Source organism: Strix uralensis, chromosome 6, assembly GCF_047716275.1.
Source record: "Strix uralensis isolate ZFMK-TIS-50842 chromosome 6, bStrUra1, whole genome shotgun sequence".
Taxonomy (NCBI): domain Eukaryota; kingdom Metazoa; phylum Chordata; class Aves; order Strigiformes; family Strigidae; genus Strix; species Strix uralensis.
This window is the reverse complement of record NC_133977.1, coordinates 2,121,487-2,139,445: the sequence shown is the minus strand read 5'-3', so window position 1 is coordinate 2,139,445 and position 17,959 is coordinate 2,121,487. Positions and strand designations below refer to the sequence as shown.

Sequence of the window (17,959 nt, the reverse complement as noted above, 5' to 3'; positions counted from 1 at the left end):
ATCATCTTGAGGAGCGTGGCTATGCATAGAGTAAGAAACATGGATTGCCTGTTTCTGCTCGAATCTGCTCCTGGCGCAGCCCTTGTAAAGGAACAAGTGTTCAGCTTTGGGAATCTTACTATGAGAAAATTGTGTGTTTTCTTTTTCTCTTCCCTGTAACTCATTCCAATTTGCCTAATTGCATGTGGAGCAGGAGGAAGTGGCCCGTTTACAAAGTGAAATCCTTTTCACTCATTTTAATTCTCCCTCAGCGGGCAGTGAACAGAGCTGTTGTGTTCTGCAGGTACAAACCCCAAGCAGGAGGAGCAGTGGTGTGGGGGGACGGAGCTGGGGTAGGGTGATGATCCAGCGCTTTCCACTGAAACAGAGAAATGCACTCAACAGTCAGAATCCAACGGAACCGTTCAGCAGGAATTCTTGATTAGCAGCGCTGGGGTCGCCCTGGGGATTCTCCACTATAAGGGCTCCCAGGATCTAGCAAGGGACATCAGTTTACGTACACACAAATTATTCATGAGATTTCTTGGAAAGGGGTGTCTTATGGTAATGAGTTCCCGGAATTAATTTCCATACTCCGAGCATGCGTAGTGAAAATAAGGTGAGGGTCTTCAGTGGTCGAGGGAAGAAGTACTTGGTTTTCTTCACGGTGTCTGCTCTTTCCAGAGCACACGCTGTGAAGTAAAGTCCAGGCACCTTCTTCCTAAACCAGCGAGATCACCTGCCCTAGATTGTTACCTCTGTGTCCTTTTGTTCCAGTTCCCCTCAGCTTAGTTTGCCCAAGTGCCCATTAAGGGCTTTGAGTCTGCTCTCAGTGAGTGAAACAGGGAGCGTTTTACTTTTGTCTACACAAAGAGGCCGAGGGGAAACACCTGAGGAGTCCTTGGGAAACACAAGCAAAAGTGGTGGAGTCCCCATCCCTGGAGGGGTTGAAGAGTCGGGTTGACCCAGCGCTGAGGGATCTGGTGGAGTTGGGAACGGTCAGTGTGAGGTTCATGGTTGGACTGGAGGAGCTTCAAGGGCTTTTCCAGCTGAGATGATTCTGCGATTCTGTGAAGCTGTGCTGGGACACACAGGGACTTGTGCCCGATCCCAAGACACCCCCTGAGTGCAGGGGCAGTCTGGGGGGTGGCTTCAGGTCTGGCTGTGACTCGGCAACGGCTCCAACCCCCCAGCCCCCCACCGGTGAGCACCCCAGCTGCAGCACAGGCCTCCTCCCCGCTTGCCCTCGCCCGGCAGGTGACAGCAAAGCCGCGTGTGTGGGGTCTGCAGAACCGTTGTCACCCGAGGCCGTCCTGGCAGCGTTCAGCTGCCTGGGAGGGTGTGCGCCAGCCCGTCTGCGAGGGGAAGGAGGTGAGGTTTGGGCTGGAAGGGTGGGAGCTTTTTCTCCTGGAACTGAGCTGTGTGAAGACAAGGCGAAGGCAGGCGCTGCCCAGACACCGCAGTCCCCTCCGGGCAGAGGAGTCCCCCTGCCACCCGCGCAGGGACTGGCTGCCCAGATGACATCTTTGCTGCGTGTGGGAGCGCTGGTGTGCGCGGGTGGGTGAAGGGGCATGTGCGCGGGTGGGTGAAGGGGCACTGCCCCGCAGCAGGAGGAGCGGCGGGTGGGTGAAGGGGCATGTGCGGAGAGCAGGAGCTGTCCTTTGGCAGGGAAAGGTGCGGGAGCGGGACGCGGCCCTGGCTGGCCGCTGGCCCGTGTGCCAGCCCTCGTCGCTGCAAAGGGAGGTGACGCGTGGCTGCAGCAGCGGTGGGTGCCCCTCTCTGCTGGCTCCCAGGCTGGCAGCTGCCGGGAGCACCGTGCTGAGGTCTCTGTGCCCCGCTCTGCTCGGGGACCCAGCCCTGGCAGCGGGGAGGACGCCAGGGAGTTCCCCCCAAGGGCGCGAAAGGAGCGAAATCAAATCCCCGCCGGCGGGTGTCCCCGCGCGAAGCCCTTCCCGGGCACGGGCGATGCTCTGAGCCCCGCCAGCCTCTGGCGTGTGTCTCGTCCTCTGCAGGGTCTGCTGCCGCGCTTCGCAGCCCCCCGGTGCTGGGGGGAGCGGCTGCAGCCCCCCCCGCCGCCTCCGCGGCCCGCGGCTGAGGGGGTCTGTCTCGTGAAGAGCCGCGCGGGCGGGCAGCGCGCGCCGCGCGGCGGGTGCGGAGAGGCGGCGGTTGGGCCGTTGGGCGCCCGGCGGCGGCGAGGTGGGGGCTCCCCGGGGCGGCGGCGGCGGCGGCGGCGGCGGGCGGGACTCGCTCCCTGCGGGGCTCTTGTGCAGCGCCGGAGCCTTGTGGCGAGCGGCCGGGCGAGGCGGAGCAGCGCGGAGCCGGCCGGGCGGCCGGCAGGAGCAGGAGATCGCGTGGGCCAGAGGTAACGGGGGGTGCCGCGGGCCGGGCCGGCCGCTGAGGAGACCCTTGTGTCCCTGCAGGGAGCGGCGGAGAGCGGGAGCAGCCGGGAAGGCGGCGGGAGAGCAGGGGAAGGCCGGGGCGCCGCGATGGTGAGTGCGGGGGGTGCTGAGGCGGGCCCGGGCAATGCGGCTGTGCCGCTCCGGCCCCTCTGGGGGGGGGCAGAGGGACCCCGCGGGGGGCGGGCGGGGCTGTGCTCGCCGCTGCCGCTGCAGGTGGGAATGTCTCGGGGTTCCGGCGGTTCAGGGGCCGTTTCCCGACCGGCGGGGCCGGGAGGGGGGCGGGGGGGCTTCGCTGTTGCTTGTGGGGTGCTGTGGAGAGCCCTGCCCCTGGCTCCGGCGGGGTTGGAGCAGGACCCGGCCAGCCCCGCGCCGTTTTCTCCTGAGGGAACTTGTCTCTCCCCGCAGGCTGCAGCCCCCCCGAGCAGTTTCGGCGGTACGTAGCCTGGGGCGCGTCCCCTTCGCTGTCCGTAGGTGCTTTGTTCTGCGGGAACGCGGGGCCGGAGGCGGGGGGGCAGCGGGATCAGGTGGGGGTCCTGGCTGCGGCGATGGTTGCGGGGCCTTGGCCGAGAGCTGCAGCTGCGGCGTCGTCTCATCCCTGAGGCAGAGACACGCGCCCGCCTCTGCCAGCGAGGGGCTTTGCTTATGGGGCTCCTCCAGCCCTTTCCTGCGGGCTTTCCCCAGCCCAGGGCAGAATCGATGCCCTTAGTTCAGTTCTTCCCCTCCCCTAACGCCCAGGTGCCTGTTTGGGGGCCTCTTGCAGCCCCGGACACTGACGCTGGCTCCTTGGTAGAGAGATCTCCGTTCTGGCTAAGTGAAGCGAAACCGTTTCTGCCCCCAATACTGGGTCAGGTCCTGGCAGTTCTCTCTAGGAAGGCCTTACGCTGATGGTGCGTGAGCCCAAACCTGTATGCTTGGGGGGTTTCAGGAGAGCAAGGCATGCTGAAACTGGGAGCTTGTCTGCACCTGCGTGCTGAGCTCCGCTGCCTCAGCGCCTTTAATGTGTCTGGTTTCAGGGTCTGTGGATGACCTGCTTGGTGACCTCCTGGGATACGAGGACGGTAAAAGGAACCTTCTTTGCAGCTGAAAGGGCAGCATCCTTGTCCTCTTCCTCCCCTGCTGGGAGCGGGAGGTGCTGGTGCAACAGCCAGTGGTCTCCAAGGGGGCTCCAGCGGTGAGGGGGAGGAAGCAGCAAGCAGGGTTTCCCAGAGTCAGAGGCCGTTGAAGAGGCTGGACGTCAGCTTGGGGAGGCCGAGTGAAGTTCATCTCTGATGAAAAGCCTCTGTGTCCCTTGGGGAGACAGCAAATCCCCCTTTGGGGTGCCCAGGTCAGGAATATGCCCGTGTCCGTCATCCTCACATCTCCCTGTCTTGTTTCCAGACGAAAGCCCCGTGAATTCTGCGAGGACTTCGCGGCTGGCCAGGGGCAGCAGCTTGCCGGTCAGCCAGAAGTGAGTGCCTTTGAGACAGAGCCTCTCATCTTGGAGATCTCTCTGTGCTCCCCAAGTCCTTGTGACCTGCCCCGTCCTCGGCTTCTCCCCCTCGCTCCCTGCCCCGAGAGCGATTGCCCGGGAAGGCGAGTTACCGGCCATGCCTTTGGGAACTGGGAGCCCAGAGCCTGAAGCTTTCCAGCGGGAGCTGGGTGCGCCCAGCCCTGTGCATCTCCTGTACATCTGCCTTAGGAGAGTTGCTCGCTTAACTGCAGCAGTCCCAGCACTCCCATCTTTTATGCGGGTGCTATTTTCGCCCCCTTTTCTGTTGCACGCCATGGCTGCCGCGGTGTGCCCGTGCGGTCCCCTCCGCCTGCCGCCACCTGGCCTGGCTGTCCCCAGCGCGCCCTTGCCGAGCTCACGGGTGCTGCTGCTGACCCCCGGGCTTGTGTCGCAGGTCCCGTGTAGCGGAGGATTTCTTCAACGGATTCCCTGTAGAGGATGTGGAAGCTGCAGAGGTGAGCCCGAATTTTGGGAGAGAGCCTGGGTACCCCGAGGGCTGGGACTGAGACAGGCCAGGCTTGTCCCTGGTGTCACCCCAGGCAAGTCAGCAGTGGGATATCGGGGGGAACCGTGAGGTCTGGCTGAAGAGGTGACCCCTCTCTGACGTGGCTGCAGGGGAGCTGGGCCGGGGGAGCGGGTGGATGGTGGGAGAAGGGCTTGCGGGTGCCCTGGGTGAGCTGGAGCAAAGCCAGGGGGGCACGTCGTGCTGCAGCCCAGCCCTGCTGGGTGCTCTTGGGAGGAAGCGTCACAGGAAGGACCCTCACCCAAAGCACCAGCCTGGGTGTTGCTGACGCTTCTCCCAGAGGCAGTAGGATGTCAGCAAAGGAATCAAGGCACAGGGGGTTTCCAGTGAGGGGCACCCCAGGAGGAGCTGGGCGTGCGTTCTCCCATTCCAAACAGTGAGGAAAAGCGGGGGCTGGAGCATGGAAGCGAGGGGTGAGGAGTTTCCAAAGTCTGCTTGTCTCTGATCTCTGCCCTCCTTGGCACGCAGGGCTCCAGTGCCTCCGGTGGAGAGCCCCAAGCTCTGCTGCAGAGCCTGAAGGTCAGTGCAGAAATACCCTTGGTCTGAGCCCCGCGTGGGCTGCAGCCGTGGCCTCCAGCACCAACCTCCGAAGGGAGAAGCAGCGCTGAGGCAGGAGTAGCGCTCGCCCTGCTCCTGTCGCCGTCCTGTTGCTTTCCAGGACTTGGACGACCTGGAAGCTGATCTGCTGGGAGCGTCGAGACCCGGTTCTGCGCCAGGGAAGACAACCGTGAAAGGCCCTGGGAAAGGTGAAAAGGAGATTGTGCTCTTGTCGTAGCCTCGTTCCAGACGAGCAGGGCATATTTTCTTCTGCGATAGGGAATGAAAAGTGGATTTGTTCCCTAAAATGTTTTTTGGGGCTGTCCCAGCCACCAAGTGTCATTCTGGCTGTGTGTTGTCCCTTGGTTGATCCCTGGCCCGGCCTCTCGTCACGCTGTGATAACATCACTGCCATCAGCCGCCCCAACAGCCGCGCTGCCGCCTCCCACCAAACCCCACTTGGCTGTTGCCTGGTGCAGGTCAAAGAGCAGGGATCTGCCTGGTCTGCGTGGAAGGAGAGCCAGGGGGGTGCATTTAAGACGTGCCTGTCCCCAACCTGTCCTGCTCTTCCCCAAGCCCTTTTCTCCTTCTCTGCCTGCAAGGAGGCCCCTCCAGAGAGATTCCCACCCCCCAGGGCCGTGAGGGGACTGACTGTGTGTCCCAGGATGTGCTTTTAGGGGGCTGCCACCAGAGAAGTGACCTTCAGCCAGGGTGGGAGAGGGCCATCTCCGCAGTACCTTGTCTGTGAGAGCTGTGGCCTCTCTTTGCAGGAGAGTCTGGACCTGTGATGGAGAAGAAGCCGCTGTCATCCTTCGCTGCTTCCCGACAGTACAGGAAATTCAACTTGGAAGGTAGGATGTCGCTTCCATTCAGCACATGGATGTGTGGGGGCAGCTGAGGACTCTGTCCTTGCTCTTTGCCCGTAGCTTGCCTCTTCTGTCACCCAAAGGCTTGGCTGGTTAATGACATAGAGCATCCTTCACCCCTGCGATGCCCGTGCAAAGCTCATCCCTTAGAGGTGACCAAAGGAAAAAAAAAAAAGACTGCTCAGTGTTGGAAGCCCTCCCCAGGGTGGGGCTGGGAGAGGATTCCTGAGGGCGTTTGCTTTTTGAGCCGTGCTTTGGTTTTTAGTGCCTGTCTGTAGCACTTGGAGACCCTTGTATCGGGGAGGGGGGGATTCTGTCCCCCTTCCAAAGAGGGGGGCTGGTTTCCTGGCACAGCTGAGATCTGGCTGTCAGAGCCTGCGCTTTAACCGAGGTCAGCATCTGTTCCAGTCACTAACTGGCTTTAGGTGATTTAGGTGGGCTTTGTCCTCCCCTTTGTCATTGCCTAAAGAGTGGTCAAGCGTTAAAGCAGCCCAGTTTTGAGATACTCATGGGTGTCCCGGGTCTGTGCAGAGTCTGCGTTCGTGGCTTTGGGCAGAGATGATCTCCTGTCCCCACGTGCACATGGTGGGGAGCAGTGTTTGGCTTAGCACAGAGGCGTTGTTCTCAATAACCTTGGTTTTGTTGTTTTGTTTGTTTTTATTGTTTTATTTTCTGCCCCTACGGGGTAATTGCCAGATTTAGATGATCCTCTGTCGGGGCTCTTGTCTGATGAGGAGCAGGATGCACCCAAGAAGCCATCTCCGACAGTCACTAAAAGCATCCCTGAGGAAAAACAGAGCAAGGAGAAAGGTAAGCGGCATTGCTTGATGCATCCTCTTTGTATTAAATGAATCAGCAGCCTGGCTGAGTTTGTGTCATGTCCAAATGTTAAATGAAAGCCAGCTAGTGGCATCTCTTGTTAACCAGTACGGCCCTTTACGGAGCAACTTGGTAGCGGGGTTACAGCTGGTAACAGCTCCCTGAGTGCTCAATATTTGCAGTGTGCTAGAGGTTACAGAACTGACTTTTCGTTTCTGGGAATGGAGTCTCAAATCTTCCCTTGGACTCATGCAGCCTGTTCTGCACGCGGCCAGAGGAGAACCAGGGTTGTGGGTCAGGATTTGGGTGGCTGAGGGCCTCGCTGGTCCACCCCAAAGCACAGTTGCACCTCTGGGTGGGATCCAGCTGCACTGTGACCGTGTTACAGGCACTCGTCTCTCTTGTTGCTGCAGGGATGCCAATGGGTCTGGTAGTCCCCTCAAACCTCCTTTCACCCTGAAAAATCCCCTCTGGGCACGAGTAGCAGCTGGTGGGTTGGGGCAAGGACTAAGGTGCAGTGGTGGAAGAGGGACTTTGGGTGAAGGTGGGGAGGAATTCTCTGAGTGGAAACTTGCAAAGCTGAAGAAGCTGCTGGTGTCCGCCAGAGCTGGAAACCCCAGTGTGTCAGTGACACCAGCAATGTCCCATCAGTGGCCACGGACCAGGCAGTAGCGCGTTGCCACTTTGTCACTTGCTGTGAGATTTGGTCACTGAAAAGAGCTATTTAAAAGTGTCTCTGTAAACGGTCCTGAGAGAGAAGAGCAGGCAGGGCTGCTCTGATCTCTTGTTGGAAAAAAAAGAAAAAAAAAAAGAGACAAGCCCAGCTCAAACCTCCTACGATGTGTGATCCCACCCCCAGAGCCACCCGCAGCCCAGACGCCCCTGCGCACCGCGGCCCCAGTGCAGAGGAGGAAGGAGATCACCTTTGAAGACGACGGCGACGACCTGCTAGATGCACTGGGCCTTGGCAGTAGCCCAGGAAGAGATGGCAAGCAGGGCAAGAAGGCAGAAAAGTAAGGGCCGTGAAGGGGCGGTGGGAGTAAAGGAGGGGGATGGCTTGTGTCTTGAGATGGTGCCACCATGGTGGGTGGGGGATGCCGAGCTTGTGCCTGTGGGTCCCTGAAAGGGGCAGGAGCAGCCTTGTGTGGCAGAGAAGAGGCAGAGCAGGCTGGCAAGGCTGTGTGAGGAGGACCAGCCCTGCCTCTGGGAGAAACCCATCTGCCGCTGTGCCCCAGCAGAGAGGAGGTCCGGCCAGCCCGCGCTGTGCTGGACGAGTTACTGGGACGAGGCTCCGTGGCCAGAACCCTGGAAGAGCCAGGCCTGGGAGAGCGCCGGGAGGTCACACAGGAGGCGAAGTACCAAAAGCAGCCAGGTGAGCACAGCCAGGGACGCTGGGGAGGGCTGCAGAGGTGGCAGCGTTGGCTTGGGCGAGCGAGATTGATTTCTACTGCCCTTGCAGGGGAAATGCCCTTTCTGCCCTCGCGGCAGCCTGGCAGCATTTGCACAGGAGCTGTAACTCAGCTGCCTTTGGCCGTGGGCTGATTCCCCACAAAAGTTTTTCACAGCCACTCCGAGGAGGCCCCTTGCTCACCGGTTTCTGGGCAAGACGTTTCCAGCAGTGTTTTCCCAGAGGCAGCAACGTCAGTGGGAATTGCAGGGGGGGAGGAGGAGGAGGGCTGGAGTCTTTGCAGCTGGCTGCTCCTCTGGGCGCTGACTCAAGGCCGCTTGTCTGCACAGAGAAGGAAGAGGGTCAGCGCAAGGATTTTGTCTTTGGAGCGTACGAGCCCTCGGTGGCCTCCACAGCCAAGGGCCGGCCGGCGAGAAGGCAGCCTCTGAGGTATTGAGTTCTCTGTGTGTCTGTAGCTCCAGCCACCGGCCACGCTGTCCCTGAGCGGAGCGGGCAGGGTCCCCGGTGTCCCTTCGCAGGCAGGGATGTGACTGCTTCTCCTCACAGCAGGTTTTCAGCCGAGAAGAACAGTGAACTTAAAGCAGAGCCCCTCTCCAAAGCTCCTCCGACAGCCAGCCAGAGCCCCGCGCGGGGCCGCAGGAATAGAGGTGCCTGGCTGGGCTTGAAAGATGAAGATTTTTTGGATTTGGAGCTGTCATCTCCAGCGAAGGCCAGTCCTGCAGGGAGCTCCCCCAGCCCTGCCGCAGCTGGGCGGCCCAGCCCCGCCAGACAGCTCCCGGCTGCAGAGGAGGCAGCCACTAAAACTGACCCAATGGAGGAGGAGGACTGGCTGAGCGCTGCCTTACGACGCAAAAAAGCCCAAGCCCAGGCGAAGGCCCAGGAGGGGAATGCCAAGCCCTCGGAGGCCCCAGTTGAAGGGCTGCCTCCCCGCTCTCCTGTCAGGTAAAGACATGGTTGATGGCCGCAGTGCTCCCGTCTGCTCCGCGTGTAGCTGCTCCAGCAGGAGCTCTCAGAAACCCTGGGCTCCGATCTGAGAAATTAATTTTAAGCACTGTCTTGTCTCAGGGTGGGGTAATAGTGTGGGGCTGTGTCCCACTGATCCAGCCCACAGTCCCCTCACACCTCTGGGCTCTCCTGCCAGTTGTAGCCAAGAGGGCACACAGTGCCGTGGGTCCCGCGGAGCTGTCCTGGATCAGCACACTCCCACCAGCTCCCCGCCCCGTGCTCCTCGTTCCTGCCTTCATTCCCCTTCCTTCCTCCTAGTTGAGGCAAAGCACCTCCTCCAGCTGAGTTGACACGGACCCAGGTCCCGACTCGTGCCACTGAAGGGGACTGGGAAGCGAACTGCAGACAGAGAGCCCTGTGGCGTGGGCAGGGCTGTGTTAGCTGGGGCTGGTGCTGCCCAGGGGAAGGGGGTGGATGCAGCAAGGAGGAACAGCGGCGAGGGAGGTTTTGAGGTGTCTTTGCTCCCCCTGCAGCCCAAAGGCTGAATCCTGCCGCAGCTGAGTGGGACAGAGGCTTTCCCCTGCCAGGCAGGAACTGGTGTTGGGGGAGAGGATCTTGTCTTTCCTCGCCTCCTTGGCTCTCCCACATCGGATGCTTTTTGCTTGCAGCCGGCCAGCAGCCTCCCCAGGAGCACAGCCGCAGGCAGCCGCCGTGCAGGACGAGGCAGCGAGCACAGACAGCTCCAGGTAAGGCCGCCTTTGCCTTTCAGGCGTCCTCCACGGGAGGGGTGTCCTGCAGAAAGCAGCTGCGTGTGGGAGATGGGGCAACGGGGAGGGCTAGTAGCCAGCGGGGATCAGACTGCCCTGGCACCTCTGTAAGCGGGAGGGCAGGCGGCTCTGAAGTTTAAAAACTCCCCGAAATGCCGAGCAGGAGAATGTCTGCGCGCCTCTCCCTGAGCTGCGGCGCTGCTGTGCATCACTCGTGTCTCTGTGCCCACGCAGGCCACCAGTCCCCTGGCTCAGCACTGCGAAACAAGCCTCAGCTCACCCGTCGGAGGCTGCACAGGGGGATCCTTCCAGAGACGCCAGCGCCCCGGGTGCGTTTCATGTGGTTGTCTGCTTTGGGCACAGGATGCAGAGAGGGTCCCCCCGGCCCTGCAAAAACAACCAGCCCCAAAAAGGCAGGAGCCGCAGCATCGCCCTTGTCCGTGTGAACGCTGCCCGGGCTTTGCCCAGCCGTTGCTGGAGGGGGCTGCCAGGCTGCAGGATCCCACCATCCCCGTGTCGTGGCGCGGTGGGGACATGGTGCTGGGGCGCGCTGAGCTCCGCAGTGCTGCCTGTGGGGTTTCAGAGGGCTGCTGGGGACTTGCTCTGTCTGAGCAATGGGTGGGCCTAAGTTCGTGCTGTCCCTTCTCTCTCCCTCTTCCCTCCTGCTGCCCCAACACTCGTCCCACTAGCTCTGTGTGCAGGCAGACCCCCTCCTGCCCTAGGCTGAGGCTGAGCGCCACTTCAGAGGCCACTGAAAGTGGCTGAGGGGACCCAGCCTCCTCCCTAGTGGATGGAGATGGAGGAGGAGCCGTGCTTTGCCCCCAGACTTCCTCTGCAGAGCAGAGTCCCTGTCACTGTGCGTGGGGTGGGGTAGGGGTGCGGGTCTGGACACGCCTGTCTGAGCGTCCGTCCCCATCCCCAACTGCCAGAGCAGGGCAGGATCCTTCTCGCTCTGCCGAGGAGACCCAGGCCCTCATCCTTCTGGGAGGGAATGGTTCCCCTTGGCCAGTCTGCATCACAGACTTGTTGAATTTTCAGTCCCCGCAGCCTTGTTCCCGGGAGAGCAGGAGACGCAGGGCCCTGCCCCGCTGGCTCAGGTAGGTCTGCTGGGCCTGTGCCCCCGAGAGGTGCAGGATCGGGGTGGTGATCGTGAGCCCTCCCCTGCCAACTCAGGGTCACCCAGCTCTGCCCGTGCTCCCTGGGCAGGAGGATGGCTGTGCCCCGCTTTGCAGCCCTGGGAGCCTGTGTTCATGGAGGCAAAGGCTTTGGAGAGCCCCGAGGTGCCACGAGTTGTATTTGTCGGGCCAAAGCGTGTGTGCTGTGGCTGCTTTGTAAATCGTGTGCAGTGAGAGCCCTGCATTGCCTGAGCAGTGTTGACAGAGTTCCCCAGGCATCTCTGTATCCTATTAATGAGACATCAGAGGCTTGCTTGGTCACATCGAGCTGGGCCTCGTGGCCCAGCCCTGGTGGCAGGACACACGCTGTCTCCCAGAGGCCTCGCAAGGCCTTATCCTCGAGTCTGTCCCCAGAGAAGGAAGAGCCCCGCATGCTTGTGTCTGGGGTAGGGGCTGCCGAGTGTCACCTGGGCAGCAGCAGGGTTGGGCTGGAGATGTGTAGAGGAGGGACTGCAGGAGGCTGGGGCTGGGTCGCCATTCCCGGGCTGGGAGGAGATGCTCTCCCCAGGGCTTTACCTCCCCGAGAGCGTCCCTGTGTCTCCGCAGGTTTGCACAGCCATGGCACAGCTGCAGGGGAGGCACGTGCCTGCCTTTGGGGGCCGATGGCCGCACCACAAAGCCCCTGATCCTGAAGGGCCTGGGTCTTGTCTCTCTGTCCCCGTAGGCAGAGTCCCCAGGCCTGGGCTTGCTGCATGAGAGGAGTCTGGGGGCTCCCACTGCCCAGCCCCACGAGGATGTGACAGGCTGTCAGGCAGCGCTGCTCCGTGTCCAGGCCCGTGTGGCAGAGCTGGAGAGCCAGGTGAGCCCCATCGCCGGCTGGACAGGGGAGCAGGGGTGAGCCGGGGCAGGAGCAGGGGCCATGCCTGCTCCCAATGGCATCAGGGGGGCCGGGGCAGAGAGGAGGAAGCTGCCTGTCCAGAGAAGCCTGCGGCCAGCAAGTGCTGCTGTGGGAGCTCTGTCCCCTGGGCGGCACAAGGACCTTCTCCCCGGGTGGCCGGCAGGTGCGGACGCTGGAGCTGGCACGGGCCGAGGACAGACTCTTGCTGGAGAGCCTCCGGCAGCGGCACCAGGAGGACCTGGATCTCCTCGAGAGCACCCACAGGTACCCACAGGCGAGAGCACGTGCTCCCCTCCTCTGCCAGGGCCTTGTCTGCAGCCCTGTCCCTCTCTGCGGGGGTGGGAGCTCTGGGGCGCTGCCCAGATCCGTCCCTGGGGCGGGCCGGCCCACAGCCGTGTGGGTGTGGAGCTGGTGGGGGCAGAGAGGAGCCCCACGGGTGAGCCAAGGGGGGTTCCGCTCTCACCGACACTGTCCGTAGGGCAGAAGGAGGAGGAGCCGGTCCCAGGGCCAGCACGTCCCCAGCCAGGGCTCACGGGCTGAGGAGAGTCGCGTGTTTCCCCACGCCCCCAGCGCCGCCGCTCTGCTCCGAAATCCCCGCGTGCGCTGTGGGTGGAGAGGGCCGGCTACTGCCCTGAAAGTAACACTTCTTCCTGGCCGTGACCTCTGCGGGCAGGAGCCAGGTGAAGGTGCTGGAGGAGACCTGCAGGCAGCGGGAGCAGAGGCTGCAGCAGGAGAAGGAGCAGCTGGCGGCTCAGCTCCTGGGGCAGAGGCAGGAGGCGGAGCAGGCGCGGGCAGAGCTGGAGCAGCGGAGCGCGCTGGAGCTGGAGCGGCTGCGAGAGCTGCAGAGGTGAGAGCGGCACGAGCGGCGCACGCGTGGGGCCGGTGCTGCTGGTTGTGGCAGAGGAATTGGGGAGTGGTTTGGGGACACGGTGACAGGAGAAAGGAGACTCCAGAAGCACTGGGCTGTGGGCAGTCGGGCGGCTTTTGGAATGGGGATTTGCTTTGTAGCCGGACAGAGGGAGATGTGGCTGGAGACGTCCTTCCCGAGTGAAGGCATTGTATTTTGCAAGGTGCTGAGCCCAGTGTTTTATCTCCCCCAAACCCCTGTCATCCAGGTCAGTGAGTCACTGATGTCCACAGAGTGGGGGTCAACTGGAAATCTGTTTTTGGTGGAGAAGCCCGTCCCCCCAGCTGTGGTCCGTGCCCAATGCGGATGCCTGTCAGTGGATGCCCTGGGACAGAGCCCCGTGCCAGCTCAGCTCCTGGGACCTGGTTCCCAGGCCCTTGAGCAAGCCTCGTCCTCGCTGCCCGTCACGGGGAGCCCCGGTTTGTAACAGCCCGTGGCGGGCTCCTTGCAGGGTGTCCGTGCAGGAGCTGCGCAGAGAGCACGACGAGCAGCTCCAGCGGCTGAAGCAGATGAAGGACCAGGAGGTCGAGGCGGTGACCAGCGCCACTTTGCACAGCAGGTACCGATGGCCGGCGTCGCGTCCCCGCGTTGGTCCCTGGCCATGGTGTTCCCTGTCCTCCGGGGAAGCAGCCTCGGACTGTGGCACCAGGGGCCATCCCCTCTCCCAGCCCCTGCCTCCAGGGACGCTGAGCTCTGCCGATGCAGGAATACTGCTCTGCTCTTTGGGGCAGGGCTGCCCAGCCTTTGGCCCACCACACGTCCCCCTCTCCATCGTGGGGAGATGAAGTGTGTCCCCCTGGGGTGACCCTCCCCTCGCTGCTCTCCGCAGGACTCTCAACGGCGTCGTGGATCGGATGGAGAAGTTCTTCAGCGACCTGCGTGACTTCTTACAGAAGATGGAGGCCACACAGCAGAGCACCTCCCGGGAGCTGGCCATGGGGGCACAGACGCAGGAGAAGCAGCTCAAGGGTACGTCTGCCGTTCCTCTGTGCCTAAATGGCCGCGGGGTCCCCACTGGGGCTGGGGACACCCAGGAAACGGGGAGAAGGTGCTCCGAGTCAGCCAGAGGCTGGGAGCCAAGGCTGGCGGAGCCTTGCCTGCCTTGGTCCCTGGGCATCTCGGGGTCTTTCCTTTGCCAAACGGTGTCCTGGGGGGATGTGCCAAAGGTGCTGAGCACAAACGCGTGCAGTTTTTCTGTGAATATGGGATGGACAGAGCGGGGCTTCCCTCTTCACGCTGCTCACGGCCCCGCTGCTGCCTCTCCCCAGTGCTCCAGGACAGCTTATTGCAGCAGCAGAGGGACGCAGAGGAGGAGCGGCGCCGTTTCCAGGCAGTGGTGGCCAAAATGGAGGCCAGGCTGGACGAGCAGACTCGGCTGCTGGAGCAGGTGAGCCCACCCTGTGTCCTCTGTCCGGCTCAGCCCTCCTGTCTGGGCATGGGCCGTAGGTCTCGCCCACTGGCGGTCCCTGGCCTGGAGCCTGCGAATGGCATCTGTGTCTCCTCTGTGTCTGAACCAGGAGCGACAGAGGGCATTGGCGGAGCGCTCCAGAGCGAAATCACTGCAGCACTCGCTGGAGGAGGAGCAGCGAGCTGTGACCCAGCAGCTCTCTGTGGAGCGAGTGGAGCTGGAGAGGGCGAAGGTGAGGTGGGGCGGAGATCTCCAGGTGCTTTTCACATGTCCTGTGAGTGTGAGCGGGGCTGCGCTGTGGTGTGTGGTGGAGGAAAGAGCTGGGTGCTGGGCTGCAGCATCCTTCCTCTGCCTCCTCAGTGCCACACCCAGCTGCGCGGTGAATCGCCCTCAGACCAAGCCTCTGGCACACGGGTGCGAGAGGCTGCCGTGTGCGTGCACGGTGCTGCAGCTTCTCGGGGAGCCTGGGGCCAGAGCTTTCCGTGCAGGGTTCCCGCCAGGCGCCGGGGGCTTGAAGCAGCCTCTGGGTGTTGGCCGGGGTTCAGTGGCAGAGATGGGTTTCCCCTGTGCCCATCCTAGGAGCGGGCAGAGATGAAGATGCAGGTCCACACACTGAGAGCCAGGGAGGAGCAGCTGGCGAGGGAGAAAGAGCTGCTGGACAAGTCCTGGCAGGAGCTGAAGGCGGAGAGGGAGAAGGTGAATGGGGCTGCGCTGCGCGTCCGGCAGCAGGAGGAGGAGCTGAAAAGCGTGACCGAGGTAAGCGGAGCATCTGCGCTGCCGTTCCCAGCTGCACACGGGCTGGCAGCAAAGCTGGGCTTTCACAGCCCTGCCAAAGAAGGGACAGAAAGCCTGTCCTGGAAGGGGAAGGAGGGGATGCCCAAAGGAGTCCTGCCCCAGGGCAGCGAGGGTCCCTGTCCCCAGCCTCCCCAGCCACTCTGCCTTGCAGCTCTCCTCCCAGAAGTACGAGGAAGGGCAGCGAGCCCTGCGGGAGGCAATCAGGGTCGACTCGCAGCACCCGTCGAGGCTGCAGGCCCTGCAGCAGCAGTTGGAGCAGCTCAGGCAGCAGGAAGAGCGTCTGCACCAGGCAAATACCCCCTCGCCTTCCCTTCTGGGCCTGGGGCCACCGTGCCAAGGGCCCGAACCTTTGCCAACAGCTTCTCTCTCTCCCTTTCTCCCTGGGACGGGGCAGGACCGGCTGAGCATGGCTCAGCAGAGGAGCCAGCTTCAACAGCTGCGCCAGGAGCTGCCCAACAGCCCCACGATGCTGCGGATCGCAGGCCGGGACTCCAGTGTCCCTGCGAGTGGCTTCTCCAGCACGCTGCGTAAGGCTTTGTGCTTGCTGCCGGTGGGAAGGGACGTGCTGGGGCGCAGCTGCACTTGTATTCCACTTCTCGGGAGGCTTGGGCTGTTGCTGGGGGCTGTTTTAGTTCCCCTGTGTATCAACCTCAGATGGGAGTTGGCCTCCTCGTCCTCTGAAGGAGCTCAGCGAAGCTCTGAGCCAGGGCAGTGCCAGGAGAGGGCAGAGGGGCCAGGAAGGGAGAGGCCGGTGGGTTAAAGCCCCTTTGCACTGGGAGCGTGGGGAGGACCCTGCTGCAGGGACACGCAGGCAGCACCCAAAGGGATGCTGTGTCGTCTGCGTCTGCGGTTCCTCTGATGGCGGCAGCACCACACAGTCGGGCTTCTGTTCCAGGCTTTCCACCTCCCATCGGCAGCCCGGGAGGTATCCAGGAACTCCTGGCCAGGGCCAGCTCCGCCGAGCTCAGCGCCACGCTGGCGATGATGAAGTTCCGAGCCCTGCAGGTGAGATGATGGGAGACCGGGGAGGGAAGGGGCTTCAAACCCGCTGGGTGGGAGCAGGGCTGGGTGAAGCCTGGTTTGAGCCTGGTAGGAGACAGCCCAGGCTGTGGCTCAGATCATTACTGAGCTGTGGGGCTGGGCGGGCTTGTAGAAGCCCTGGGCACCTAGAGGAGTGATGCCAGAAGCAAGGACGGGTGGATCCTCACAGCTGGTCTCAGGCTCATGGACAACATCCTCGGCTCCGTGGGGTTGCCCTTGTCCTCGCCCTGTCCCTGGGTGGGAGAAGCCAGCTCTGCTGGCCTCTGGCTTCACGATGTCCCCGTCCTCTGCCGTCAGCCCCGGATTCCCTGCTGGGTCCTTCCCCAGGTGGGGCTGCTCTTTGAGGCTTCCGCTGTGGGTCTTGCTCAGAGTGTGAGGTTGTGGGCTCGGGGCGGGGGGAGCCCCCACACCCCAGGGGGTACCACGGATGGGTACCTGCCCCCTGCTCACTACAGGAAGGAGGGTTTGGGATGCTTCTCTCCCTCATGAGTGACACTCGGGACTGTGAGCCCCCTTCTGTGGCACTCTCTGATACCTCTTCCATCCATCCCTCTCTTCTCAGGACCATTATTACCTAGACAACGAGCAGCTCTTCCTGGAGTCCCTGAAGAAAGCACCATACAACGTTGCTTCTCTGCCAGGCTGAAGGGGTGGCGTCCCCATGCCGTGCCCAGGGGATGGCTGCTCAATAAACCCCCCTTCACACGCTCACCAGAGTTACTGTACTTATTGAGGCCTGGGCGCTCGGGGGACTTTTCCACACACCAAGCACAGCAACAGCAGGTTTTTGTGCTGCTTTTATACACAAAAATCAGAGGCTTTTCCACATACGCCTATTGGATACAGATTGGTTAGTGATGAACATACTTCATGCTTCTACTACTACGTGTGCTCAGGGAAAGGGTCTCAACCTGGGCAGCGTCTTCTGAACCTCTGTGTGTGTGTGTGTGTTTTAGTATTATAACGAGGGTAGTTCACTTCCAGGACACTCAGAAGTTAGTTTCATTGCCACGTGAATGAATCGGTTGTTCACTGTGCCAGGTTGTCCAATATTTCATCCTCAGCACAATCCCAGACCTTCTCTTTATGATCCAGGGTGTTCCACTTGTTTTCTAGGGTTTGGAGATCAAAGTCTATCCTTGATGAATTTCTCATCACTAGTGCAGGTTGTCTTGACCAGGCTTCAAAGTCCCACTTGCCCGAGCTTCAAACCCTCGTACTTGTTCCCCTCGGTGCGGTACCTGTAGCCCCTGGCATGATCCTTAACCACGGCTGCGAGCAGATGTGAAGTAGACGGTAGCAAGAGCCACAGTTTGTCTGCCCTCCATCTCTCTCCCCTGTCAGAGAGGGACCTGGGGGTGTTGATTGCCAGCCGGCTGAACAGGAGCCAGCAGTGTGCCCAGGTGGCCAAGAAGGCCAATGGCATCCTGGCTTGTATCAGCCATAGCACGGCCAGCAGGGACAGGGAAGGGATCTTACCCCTGGACTCGGCACTGGTGAGGCCGCCCCTCGATGACTGGGTTCAGTTTTGGGCCCCTCACTCCAAAAAGGCCATTGAATGACTCGAGCGTGTCCAGAGAAGGGCAACGCAGCTGGTGCAGGGTCTGGAGCACAGGTCTGATGGGGAGCGGCTGCGGGAACTGGGGGGGTTTAGTCTGGAGAAGAGGATGCTGAGGGGAGACCTCATGGCCCTCTACAACTCCCTGAAAGGAGGGTGCAGAGAGGGGGGATGAGTCTCTTGAGCCAAGGAACAAGCGCCAGGACAAGAGGGAATGGCCTCAAGCTGTGCCAGGGCAGGGTCAGACTGGCTCTTAGGAAGGATTTCTGTGCAGAAGGGGTTGTTGGGCGTTGGAATGGGCTGCCCAGGGCAGGGGGGGAGTCCCCATCCCTGGAGGGGTTGAAGAGTCGGGTTGACCCAGCGCTGCAGGATCTGGTGGAGTTGGGAACGGTCAGTGTGAGGTTCATGGTTGGACTGGAGGAGCTTCAAGGGCTTTTCCAGCTGAGATGATTCGGCGATTCTGTGAAGCTGTGCTGGGACACACGGGGACTTGTGCCCGATCCCA

The 17,959-nt window shown here is 61.8% G+C and overlaps 1 protein-coding gene across 1 annotated transcript; it reads left to right on the top strand.

Annotated features, from left to right (window-relative positions):
- The first annotated feature begins 580 nt into the window (after positions 1-580).
- Positions 581-16,607, top strand: LOC141945023 (fas-binding factor 1 homolog). The gene is made up of 31 exons (XM_074872354.1): positions 581-598; positions 1,237-1,350; positions 1,648-1,722; positions 1,773-2,078; positions 2,784-2,811; positions 3,392-3,436; positions 3,756-3,825; positions 4,262-4,322; positions 4,859-4,909; positions 5,049-5,136; positions 5,698-5,778; positions 6,490-6,603; positions 7,472-7,625; positions 7,851-7,984; positions 8,350-8,449; positions 8,570-8,962; positions 9,634-9,711; positions 9,967-10,061; positions 10,771-10,829; positions 11,572-11,706; positions 11,909-12,009; positions 12,419-12,592; positions 13,104-13,211; positions 13,482-13,621; positions 13,921-14,039; positions 14,170-14,292; positions 14,640-14,816; positions 15,007-15,144; positions 15,250-15,382; positions 15,751-15,860; positions 16,459-16,607. Exons 1-31 carry the CDS (start codon positions 581-583, stop codon positions 16,540-16,542), a joined length of 3,606 nt encoding a protein of 1,201 aa, XP_074728455.1. The 3' UTR covers positions 16,543-16,607.
- Positions 16,608-17,959: the final 1,352 nt, after the last annotated feature.

Coding starts and splice junctions, on each gene's coding strand:
- LOC141945023 (XM_074872354.1), top strand. Junction 9,712..9,966: donor GCGAGCACAGACAGCTCCAG/GTAAGGCCGCCT, acceptor GTGCCCACGCAG/GCCACCAGTCCCCTGGCTCA. Junction 10,062..10,770: donor CAGAGACGCCAGCGCCCCGG/GTGCGTTTCATG, acceptor TTGAATTTTCAG/TCCCCGCAGCCTTGTTCCCG.